The 12,085-nt window shown below is 36.3% G+C and overlaps 2 protein-coding genes and 1 pseudogene across 2 annotated transcripts; 1 reads left to right on the top strand and 2 right to left on the bottom strand.

Annotated features, from left to right (window-relative positions):
• Window positions 1–1,244: 1,244 nt before the first annotated feature.
• Window positions 1,245–2,289, bottom strand: LOC137723238 (large ribosomal subunit protein uL10y-like; annotated as a pseudogene).
• A 676-nt stretch (window positions 2,290–2,965) lies between these two features.
• Window positions 2,966–8,279, top strand: LOC137722888 (endonuclease III homolog 1, chloroplastic). Its single transcript, XM_068462000.1, has 10 exons — window positions 2,966–3,150; window positions 3,295–3,407; window positions 4,606–4,669; window positions 5,167–5,294; window positions 5,621–5,687; window positions 6,229–6,320; window positions 6,506–6,643; window positions 6,718–6,822; window positions 6,993–7,076; window positions 7,798–8,279. The coding sequence occupies exons 1-10, from the start codon at window positions 3,003–3,005 to the stop codon at window positions 7,939–7,941; spliced, it is 1,083 nt and encodes a 360-aa protein (XP_068318101.1). The 5' UTR covers window positions 2,966–3,002; the 3' UTR covers window positions 7,942–8,279.
• A 472-nt stretch (window positions 8,280–8,751) lies between these two features.
• Window positions 8,752–11,617, bottom strand: LOC137722962 (protein farnesyltransferase/geranylgeranyltransferase type-1 subunit alpha). The gene is made up of 5 exons (XM_068462096.1): window positions 11,308–11,617; window positions 10,685–10,794; window positions 9,883–10,003; window positions 9,618–9,713; window positions 8,752–9,353 (listed from the first exon to the last, which is right to left on the bottom strand). The coding sequence occupies exons 1-5, from the start codon at window positions 11,554–11,556 to the stop codon at window positions 8,919–8,921; spliced, it is 1,011 nt and encodes a 336-aa protein (XP_068318197.1). The 5' UTR covers window positions 11,557–11,617; the 3' UTR covers window positions 8,752–8,918.
• Between the last annotated feature and the right edge of the window lie 468 nt (window positions 11,618–12,085).

The following is a 12,085-nucleotide window of genomic DNA, read 5'->3' as shown; positions in this document are numbered from 1 at the left end:
TTTTTTTTTTTTAATCGTTGAAATTCCGACGGTCCAGAAAAAAAAGTCGTTGAAAATCCAATGACGTACAACAAGCCACATTGCTCCCAGCAACGGCTACTGAGTGGGCTACCACACGAGCCCTATTGTCTAAAATGTTGTTGGAGATGCGCCCCCACACGCGTGTTGGGCATGTACCTGAAGCAAAATTTTTTATAACGTGGCTGACACTCGGCCCTTAGACTTGCACTTGACTTCTCCCATGAGCTCCCCTTCAGCCCAATTGCCCGAATGGGCTGGCTTCACTTTAGGAGGCAATTGGATTGGTTTTGTTGCCAATCCACATGGCTATTGCCCAATGGAGTTGGCTTTGCATTCTCTTGTTGGGCTTCTTGGGTTCTTTCCTTGGCCGGCTCCACTGTTTAGGCTTTAAAGTGCTCAGCTTTAACAACTACGATCCAGTGTTATTCCTCTTTAATTGTAGGTGAGAGATCTTAATTGTAAATAGCAACTTCATTACTAATTTATTTTCCCAACCCTTAAGCCGCATTTGGGTTATAATGGATATTTTCCCTTATCAATGAGGGCATACTTGTCATAAAAGTGAATAACAAGGAAGTTAGAAGGCTTTATATTATAGGCCAAAAAATCATTTCTCAAGTATGAACTTACAAGGCATGTGAATTTCTCATTCTCAAGCGCTCTTTCCACATACCAAACGTAACCTTACACTATATTTGGATGAGGGAAATAAACTTGAAATTTCAATAAAAGTCAAAATTTATAAATTAATATGCACTAATTCACTTGTTTAGATTCATAAACATATATATAAATTTAGAATTTTCACGTTAAAGAAAAAAACTTGTAATTTGGGACCTCCAATTCATAAGTTAAATTCCATGTAAATATATGTTATTTTCCAATTTCTATTATTGAGAGTTTAAAAATAACAAATTTCGTATTAATAAAGAATATCATTGCATAAAAATAATAATAATAAAGAGTACTTTTTACTAATAGGGAATCGGGATGAGTATGAATCATCCCTGAACTTTACAATGTGTTGCACATTATTAACAAAAAAATTGAAAGTTCTTAAAATACCCCTAAATTTAACGACAAAATATTAGTGAAATGGCCAATAGTTCAATACATAAGTTCGAGAACTAAAAAAACTAATATGAGAGTTCAAAAAAAAAAAAAAACTATTGGTAACTTTTAAAGGCCATTGCTACAATTAAGCCAATTAGAAAATATCCACCCTACCAAAAACTTATATCCAACGTTAACAGCATAAAAAACATAATTGTGCCCGGCAAGAACCTACACCGCGCAAATGTAACTTCCATATCCACAAGCTCAGGCTTCTTCTCTTCTTCCTTAGCAGCAGCTGGAGCACCTCCGGAAGCAGCAGCTGCAACAGGGGCTAGCACAGTACCTTGAGATACTCCTTGACTTCTCCGCTTGTGGGAGGTTATACTCGGTGGCAACAGACACTGCCGATACATTCTTGTAAGCATGGAGGAACATGTACGTAGCTGCAAGGGTGGGGTATCAGACGGCCAAAGCCAGTGAAGTGACCATGGAGCGAGACACCAGAAGCAAACTTCTCCATCATGTCATCCTCAGTCAGATCAAGCACCTGTCGGCTGAAGACGGAAACCACTGTCATACACAGTCTGGACGACAAGACCGTATGAGAATGGCTTGTGCGAGGAGGGCTGCCTCAGAAGAGCTCACCAAGTCACCCTTCTTGATAAGTTCGACAGGGGTAATGATTTCGACGGTGCCCTTGTTAATCTTAGTGAGATGTTGAGCACCTGAAATATGAGACGTGCCGAGTCAGAACTCCTGTAAAATGTGACATGCATCTGCCGTGAAAGTGGTGAAATGTGCATCTACCGTACGTGAACGGATATTATCACACACCTGGAAGAAAGAGGTCTGAGATGGGTCGAGATCAATTGGAGCAACCAAACCAACATGAACAGGGGCTCCAACCTATTCAGTTCAAACCAAAATCAAGCTAGAAATCATATATATGTGGTAAAACATATAAAAAAAGAAATTTAATTGGAAAACTAACAAAAAATTATCATGAGGGATACTTAAGCCCACAACCAAGCACGAGCAGCTGCATTATTTCAAGGCAAATATATTAACAACAAGACCATGTAAAATAAGAAAACTCTATACATAATCATCCAAGTTGAAAAAAGGTTTCCTTTTGTTAAGATATCTGTCGTAATCTATACTATCATGATTGTACAAGCCTTTGTCAAAATCTCCAAAACCATCATTCATCATTGTAGTCTTCATTGTACGATGCATCATCATTGTTATACTCTCTACTGTAACCAAAATCATCGTCGTTAGAGTATTCTTCGATGTTGCAAAACAAAATTACGGCGAATGACCTTCAAATGGACAAACCCTAAACGAGATGGCAGAAATAGTTGGGAACTCGATTTGTGAAGACAAAGATGATCAAAAGAGCGTAGTTATGGAGACAAGGAAGCACAAAACGCACAATGAAATCTTGAGAAGTTGGCGTCAATGGTGGGAACTCGATTTGAAGATGAAGAACACGCTATCAAGAAGAACCGGTGAAGTTGATGAAAGAAAAAACGAATGCAGGATGCCATAAATATAGATATCTCGTTTGAAAAAAATAAAAAATAATCAATAGTACAAGATAATTCCTTGAACTTAATGTATTGTCTAAGATAATCTTTAACGTTTACGGTTAAGATAATTTCTTAAACTTAATCAATAGTCTAAGATAATCTTAAATTTTTTCATTATCTAACAATCAAGATCATTCATTGAACTTAATCAATAATCAATAGTCTAAGATAAAATATTATATTAAAAGATACCGCTCATTTTAATTGTGACACCCCTTGTAACGTTCAGCCAGCGGATCGAATAAATAGCGGTTCTCATTTTTTATTAAGGTACCTAGGATTTTCCTACATGGGAAGTGTGTCCTTCCAAAAATACTTTACCAAGTTGAAAAAATGCTACATGTCCGTGTGAGAAGCCCCTCCACCCTCGGCTTTGCAACCGCTGGAATCCAATTCAACAGAATGTCCAAAACGAGATTCTCTGTCAAACCCGTTCAATCGAAAACAGAGATACCCACTTCCGACCCAGACCCAAACCCAGGTCACTCCTCAAACTCTCTCTCTCTGCCCTCCTCCATTACTTTGATTAATCTTTTTTTTATTATTACTACCATAATAATGCAATGCTTATTCCAATTTCATATGTTTTTGTTCTAATGTTGGATTTTTGTTTTGGAAATTTCAGGCTCTGAAAATGGTTCAGCAGCAGAGCTTCGTGTTTTTTCGAGGAGAAAGAGAGTGAAAAGGACAGAAGAAGTTCAAAAGTTACAGCTTGAAGCAAAACCCATTGCCCAGAAAGTGAGAATTTAATTTCAGTAATTCGAAATATGGGGTTTTTATTTTTCCCTTAATTGTTCTCTAATTGATGAATTTATCATTTGGAGTTGTTTCAGCTTTGATATAATTTTTTTCTGCAATTTGAGCTAGATTTTGTGTTCGTAATTGTTCAGGTGTATATTCAAAACTGGAAAAGTTGGTATTTTTGGGATGTACATTTTCAAATTTTAATATTTTAAGTGCATTTCTTGTGTTTGGATGTGGTTACTTTTGAATTCCAACTTCTAAGTATCTGGAAGTCCATGTTCAATTGGTACTCTGGTTTGAACTTCATTCGATTTATTCATTTCGCCCTTTTTTCATTTCAAGAGCTAACCAGTTTTTATGTACTACAATCACAAGTTCATTTTAGAAAGAAATTTGGGCTTGTTTGGAAGTTCTTTTAAAAGGTTGAAAGCGCTTTTGGTGAAAATGCCCTTAGTAAAATGGAAATGAATCCTGGAAAAACACTTTATTGCTTCATGCAGGAAAAACATAACTGGTGCTTCTTTTGCAGGAAGCAATTTAAGTGCTTCTGAAACTTAAAAACATTTTCTCTAAAGCACGTTCAATCATTTTAAAAGCAGTTCCAAACAAGCCCTTAATTATTTGTGTAATTTATTTGTTACTTGAGTCTCTAACCTTCGTACCAAATGCTGAATTCAGTAAGACCACATGGAACAAGCAGTTACGTGAATAAATACATTCCCCTCTGCAGGTTCTTTCCCTCATTTTCTCCCGTTCTCTTCGTTTACAGAAGGGTTCATATCATTTGCAAATAGCAACATTTTGTTTTGTCTGGTATTCAGATCCCAAAAAGGAAGCCTCACTTTATATTAGCAAGGTTAAACTTTTAACGCTAGGATACACTGAATTATTACCTTTTGTGACATTGAGCAGTGAAAGTAATCGAGTTATTATGAAATATAGTATGTGAATTAGTGCCCATGTTACTGGGTAATGGTTACATCTTGCGTCTAGTTGGACTTTAAAAACATAGCTCCCATTTCTTACTTCCAAAAACTGATGCGCAACTCGACGAAAGCCATACCCAACTGCTGAAGGTTGAGTAGCATTTATTGCATCAGTAATGTATGCAAACTTGAAGCTCAACCATTCATATTTGTAAAATCTTGCAGAGGAACTGTTGTATGTATTATGATCAGTTCCTTCCCTGCAGCTGGCTGTCCTACCTGATATTGAAGAATTCGCATACAAAAAAGTGAATACCTCTATCAATTCAAGTAAGTATATCTTTGACAACACATGATTAGATGTTTTCGGCTTCCTGGTGAAATGAGCTCTTGCTTGCAGATGTCAAATTGAAGAAAGTTATGAACTATGAAGTACATTCTGTTCCAGTGAATGCATTATTAGAGAAATCGTTTGCAATTTGAATTTGTTCCGTAGCTATAAAATGTTATTGCTTTGCGAGCACTCATGCATTTATCATTTTAAAATGATACATTGAGTGTTGTGCTTATCGCAGGGTGCTATTTTCTTTCTTGACCATTTCATTTCTTCTTTTGTTTGGGCTAAGACAAGACTTATCTTGATGAAGTGTGAAAATGAATATATATATATATATATATATATAACAGAATAGTGTCGCTAGAGTTTAGATTGATGCCACCAATAAGTTTACCCTCATAAATTATCACGATTCTCATCACAAATTGTCAGGATGCCCCAATAGGTTTATCGTCAAAATATATCGTAAGCTTTAAATTTTTCATTTCAGTTGACACAGGTAAACCACCTGCTAACTGGGAGAAAGTCCTTGATGGGATTCGCAAAATGAGGTCTTCCGAAGATGCACCAGTAGACAGTATGGGTTGCGAGAAAGCTGGAAGTTCTCTTCCTCCCAAGGTATCAGTCTCCTCATTTCTGTAACTGCAAAGTAGAATGAAAATGGGTTGGATAGAGTTTTGAAGATTTTAAGTTGGAATCTTACTAGATTGAACTCTTTCTTTCTGGATCATGGTTATATTACGGCTTCAAATAATTTATTAAAGGCAATCATATAGTAACTCCTTGATAACCATGATCCTAACATCTAGAAACGTCCAGAACTATAGCTTCACCTTTTTCAATTCCTAATTGTGAATATTTCAAACTTTTGCTACATGATAAAATGCCTTTTGATTGTTATTCCATGAATATATGTCATGCTGTGAAAAACAAAATAAAATCAGGAACGAAGATTTGCTGTCTTGGTGTCCTCTCTCTTGTCAAGCCAAACAAAGGATCATGTTAACCATGGTAAGTTTGTGCTAGCCAGGTAATCATTTTGTCAAGCTTGAAGGTTATTTGAAGTAGTGAGCATATCCGGTCCACCATACATAGCTGTATTACACAGACCCCCACTACCCCACCTACCCACATTGATGGATAAATACCTAAAAGTAACTAGTTAGGAAGATAGTTCAAAAGAACTCTGGTGAGACGTTGGCTGGAAACATGGTCAAAAGGTGAAGGGTGTCACATTCTTGTTAAATGGAATCAATGAGAAAAAGAAACTGATATCTTATTTCTACCATTGTTTGTTTTCACTCTGACACTTGCCCTACTAAACAGTCTGGAAAGTTTTTCCGTCTTTCACTCTTACATGACAAAGTTGGCTGATAGCTACTGGATCTAGTAAGCATAACTTAGAAGAATCTAGATGTTATACAACTTTGTAATCTATTGGTCCCAAAAGTGTGCATGTTCCTTATCTTCCAATCCGTAAAGTCTTCTCGGTTACTCTGCATCTTACTTACATTTTTTTTTTCTTCCACTGAATAGTCTTTTTGGATTGCAGGAGCAATTCAGCGTTTACTTCAAAATGATCTGCTCTCTGCTGATTCCATTGATAAAGCTGATGAAGCAACCATTAAAAGCTTGATTTACCCGGTATGTTCTTTTCTATTCCCACTTTAAAAAATGGTATAAAAACCTTCTCTTTGGCAAGAATTAGTCCAATATTGGGGGTAAACCCAAATAATTAGTACCTATGTAAAGTTATATTTGTAGTTCTTTCAATTTGCTTAACAACTTTATGAATTTTCAACCATAGCTTTTAAATTCTGTATATGTAGGTTGGATTTTATACAAGGAAGGCTAGTAACTTAAAGAAAGTTGCAAACATTTGTCTCACAAAGTATGATGGAGATATACCTAGCTCGTTGGAGGAGCTACTCTCACTTCCAGGAATAGGTCCTAAGATGGCTCATTTGGTAGGGCTGCGTTCACTTATTTAAATTAGCATGTCATCTTAGGTTCTTAAAGTTTTCTGTTTTGTTGTGCTTAGGTTATGAATGTTGGTTGGAACGATGTTCAAGGTATTTGTGTAGATACTCATGTGCACCGCATTTGCAATAGGCTTGGGTGGGTGTCACGGCCAGGAAAAAAACAGGTACAATGCATCTATTGTGATAGCACCACATATGGTGTACTAAAGTCGGCTCTCAACTTTATTTCATTCTCATAAACAAATTTTCTGAAAAAATTCATACTGTATTGAGTTACTGAAGTATCAACTACGATAATATGGAATTAATGGATAATCTTTATTCGCTTTGCTAGAAAACTTCAACTCCTGAGCAAACGAGAGAGGCATTGCAATTGTGGCTTCCGAAGGAAGAATGGGACCCCATAAACCCTCTTTTGGTATGCATGGCTCACTACGCTAATACCACTGATATGTTGAAATAACTTTTACAAATTACTTGCACATAATACAAGTGTAGACACATGCTGACACAAGCTTGTACTCATAGTGCGAACATGTGTTTGCATTTGGTGAACTCGTTGCATATTGACGTTTATATTTTTAATATGCTATAAGAATCCATCCAAAGGTTAAGTTACTTAACTTGGGTAACCTGTCATCACACCATCTACTTGAAATGGGTTAAGAAGGGACAATTCTTGAGTCTTTGATTTGAAGTTATTGCTTCAACATTTTTAAATAGTACTCATATGCAGGATAAAAAATAATTGGTTGATATTCTTCATGATCTATAAATTTGATCTTACCGTCATAATTTCACTTTTCCAACGGGTGAAATTCTGGTCTAATGACATTTTATTGAATGTTCCATCTCTATCTCCACAGAAAAACAAGCTGAGGGCTGATTTCGTTTTGTCTATATATAGCCTTGTGTTTTGTTATTGCTATTGCCACAAAGCTGCTATTAGTTAGTTTTGTGATGCGTTGGTTTTGTGATGTTTTTGTAGTTTCTGAGTGTCAGGGTGAAGTTGCTATTTATCCTGGTTTGTTTGTGCTTTTGCAGACTTCTGGTCCGCTCTTGTATTTTATTGTTTCTTTGCAATAAAAATTTGTTTCTTCTTCAAAAAGATAATGCATTTCTTCTATATATATGAACAGGTAGGATTTGGACAGACAATTTGCACTCCCCTCAGACCTCGTTGTGGATTGTGCAGTGTGAGCGAGTTTTGCCCATCTGCATTCAAAGAGGCTTCAAGTCCGTCATCCAAGTCAAAGAAGTCTGGTTCGAACAAGAAGCTTTGACAATTGAATCTCAGAGGGGAAACAGATCATTTTTGCGTCTGTCTGCGTTTTGTACGTGTCTCAGTCCTGAAGAATCTCATGGATGCTTGGATAGCCAAGGTGAAGTTGTGTCTTTTCACCCCGTATTATAGGTAAGTTGTATTGATCGGAGAGCGATTAATTCCTCTGTATTTTGTTGGAAGGGGAGTGTAAACTAGGGAAGGGTGTCACTGGAAGTATGTTTGTGAAAGAACTTTCGGACCATTTGTATAACTCATATCTAAGGTCAAAGTTTTTATCATTTCCATATGACGAATGTTCGAACCAAATTTTATATTATCCAAAATCATTTTTGAAACTACATGTCATTTGATCCCTCACAAAGAGGTTATGCAGGCAATCTGGTGCAAAATTTGAGATACAACTGCACCCCCAAAACAAAACCACTTCGAAAAACCATTTCTAAACTACGTCGGTTTGATCTCGCTAATGGTATGTAGGAATCTAGTACCAAATTTTAGACGCAACCAAAACCAAATTAAAATTGGTATTGAACACCAAAGTCCCAGAAATTTTTATTTTAATGGGTCATTCAATCATTAAAATTGTTTGAACTACGAGGAGCATGATTCCTCTCCGAGAATTCATAGGCAACTCGAGGCTAAAACATTATGGGCCTACCCCTTCAACTCAACTCACTGCGTCTCAAGTTAAAACCCTCCCCCTTCCTCTTAGTCTAAAATATCCTCTGCAACCTGATAAAAACATGTCAGGTACCATATAAATTTTCAATAAGAATTTGCTATCATGTCAGTGACAATGCAAGTGTGGTATCAATTTTCCTTAATCATTTTGGTTTAATTCTTTTGTCAAAGGTTTTCTACCGTTACAACATAAATATCCATGGAAACAAACATGAAACTGCCCTCAACTTCAACTAGAACATTTAATTAATCGACGGGATGTGCCACAAAAGTCGGGCTATTCAGTCACCTCTACTATTTAGCACCTTCGCAGAGGATGCTCTTACGCCACTTCCAATAGTTAACTCTTATCGGATCAAGCTTTTCCAAGAGTGAACAAATAGTTTTTGTCAAGTCCGATTCTGCTTCTACCAAGTTTGAGTTTCTTATAGCATCCACAGCATCTCTGAGCTCTTTGCTTGCTTGGAAACCATGGCGGATGAGATCCAAAAGTGTGCTCAAAGCAAAGATACAATCATTGTTGGCACTTAAAACCTTCAAGCATACTGAAGCAATTTGAGGGTCGTTTGCCCAAGACCAGTTGTCGTTTTTGTAAAGCCCTCGTAGGTATCTCCATGAACTCTCATTCTCTGGGTGGGCTACAATGGCTTTAAGAGTATAAGACACTTCAGACTCTCTCATAGCTGTTAGGCCTCCCAGGAGTGGAGATCTTGTAATGACAAAAAATCTCTGTCACAGAAAAAGATACGGCGGTCAAATACACAAATCTCTCTCAACAATACTGCTTAAACTTCAAAAGCAGTTGATCAACAATATCACTGGAAAGCGGAAACATAGATCAACGGTGAGATAGTCTAACAATACATATATGTATGTGCAATTAACCTAATACTACACATTCAAGACTTGCATGTAACCTTATTTTCTGGAACTATGTGACTCAGAACTTAGGAACAGATGGCAGGTAAAAGGACATTCATAATCTATGCATACCTGATTCCAAGCAGAATTGTTAAAAACGTCTTCTTCAAGGAGCTCCCAACAATAGTCAAGTTCATTTTCCCACCCTCCAAGTTCCTTGAGAACCCACTGCATTGAAAACAAAAATGGATGAGAACAAATTCCCCTTTGTAAACCAAATGATAAATACATACTAAGAGCAATAGTGCTCAAGGTGCTCATCCAAACAACAAAAATAAATGCTTTAAAATAATCGTCTCATGCATTTAGCATACCGGAGTCAGACAAAGAAACAAACCTGCCTATGAGACCAAGCATGATAGTTTTTAGCATCACCCAAGAGTATCTTCTTTGTAAACTCAAGTTCCGCACTTGTAGCATTAGCTCCCAATATCTCAGCAACCCACCGCCGATGATGCCTGCAAGTACCAGCAATAAGATTAATGGAGTGGCACAAGAGGTACGTGTACAAAGTTCAGTCTCATAGATGTTTAGGGGAAATATTTGTTGATAGATTCATTTCATGACTATGGACTCATTTGGAAGTGCTTTTAAAATGACTGAAAATGCTTTTGGGAAAATGTTTTTGGGTCCCAAAAACAATTTCACAAAAAAAAAGCTTTCAGCCATTTCAAAAAATCTTTCAAATGAGCTGTAAAGCAGCTTAATCCAAGCTACATCAATTGAGTAATTACTACTGATGTAAAATAAAGAAGGAAAATGATTACACAAACATAAAAAAACTACATACTACTGACACATGACGATATTCGCTGTCCAGATTCCTTGAAGATTTCATATAATTACTACCTAATGAGCAATTGCGGTAGAAAGTTCAAATCCCTTACAAGTGATAACTTAAACTGTCCTACATCAATGTCATTGCCAGAATTCTCTAGCCTATCGGACAGATCATGTGTATGCCAAGCCGGCTTTATAAAAAATCACGAAACAGAAGCATAGTAGAACAGAACTTGAACACCATATGAGATACACATATTGGACTTAAAACAATTATCTCAAAAAATTCATAAACAAAAACATTTAGGCCAATCGATATGAAGTTCCGTTGGAAACATATAAAGAGACTTGTAACTGACCACAACTGATAATTTTTGGAGTTAATCTGCGCAATCTGATCGGTGAAATCAAGTTCATTCTGTAAATCAGCTTTAAGGGTCTCCAGTATTAAGCGCCTGTAATGCCATATCTACAAAGTGAGGCGAAAAAAAAAAAAACGAAACAATTAGAAAGCTTCACTATTAACTTTACTGTATCTCAAATCTACCCAACTACTAAAGTAGAGTTTTCTTATTCCAGTTTCCAGATTTTCTCATCAACCAAACAAACAATACGAAAAGTCCTGCAAGCCTATCAAAGGAAGAAAAAAGAAGAAGAAAAACCCACTAAAAATATGATCTTTCAGCAACTCCTAATGAATGACAAAATACTAAAACTTTCTCAGCAACCAAACAAAGCATAAACGTAAAAATCCTCCAGGGATATGAAAATGGAAAGGAAAATCACCATTCACCAGTAAATATTTCTGGGTATTTCAAGACAGAAAGTTAAAAAAAAAAAATGATGCTTTAATGCCAGCAGCACAAAATCCCAATTTCCCAGATTTTCTCAGCAACCAAACATAGCAAACGAATCTCAGAAAAATCAAAATTGGAAAGCGAAAAAAATGATACAGAGAGCGGGACTGAGACTAGAAACCCACGGTGTAGTTTCCTGAATTCAATCCGATGGCTTCGGTGGTGAGCTGAAGGGCGCGAGGCGATCGCTCGTCGGCTTTGTAGACGGCTCGGAAGTAGTTCATCGTCTCTGTGAACTGTTCCTTGTAGGCTATCGGGACGACCGGGTTCGGACCGTCGTCTTGCTCGACCGGAATCACGTCCGACCATTCCGGCCTATTCTTGAATGGGACCCACTGTTGTTCTTCGTCCGAGCCCATCTCTCTTTCTGTCATCAGCTTCTTCGTCCGAATCGCAGGTGGCGTCTAATGTTTCTTTGCTTGTTTTGCAACCACATAACCAACCACGTAGGGTTTCGAATTAAAATGATTTTAAAATTAAAAAAACGCTTGAAAACTTTAAGTTTTAATAAAGAATAAAGTGAATAGTACATGATTAATTTTTTATTGTAAAAATGTGATTTTTCATTAAAGTGAACAATATTAATAAATTTTCGTTAAAATTTCTTTTAAAATATCTTAAAGCTCTCTCACATTTTTAAAATTAATTTTTATTTAAAATGCGAACAAATAATTAGAAAGTATTTCAAATGCTTTATGAATTTAAAAAAATATATTTTTAAAAATATACTTTTAATCATTTTAAAAATACTTTCAAACAAATTCATATATAAATTTTGAATTTAGACTATCCTTATAAGTTTTCCAATTTCACACGGGAAAGGAAAAATACTTTCTTTCCCTTTTTTTTTTCCTAATAAACAAATTGCAACACAAGAAAATGCATGTTGCAAAAGGAAAATTA

Source organism: Pyrus communis, chromosome 17 (genome assembly GCF_963583255.1).
Source record: "Pyrus communis chromosome 17, drPyrComm1.1, whole genome shotgun sequence".
NCBI classification, from domain to species: domain Eukaryota; kingdom Viridiplantae; phylum Streptophyta; class Magnoliopsida; order Rosales; family Rosaceae; genus Pyrus; species Pyrus communis.
Note: the sequence above shows the minus strand (reverse complement) of the source record. Positions and strands in the feature narration are given on the sequence as shown.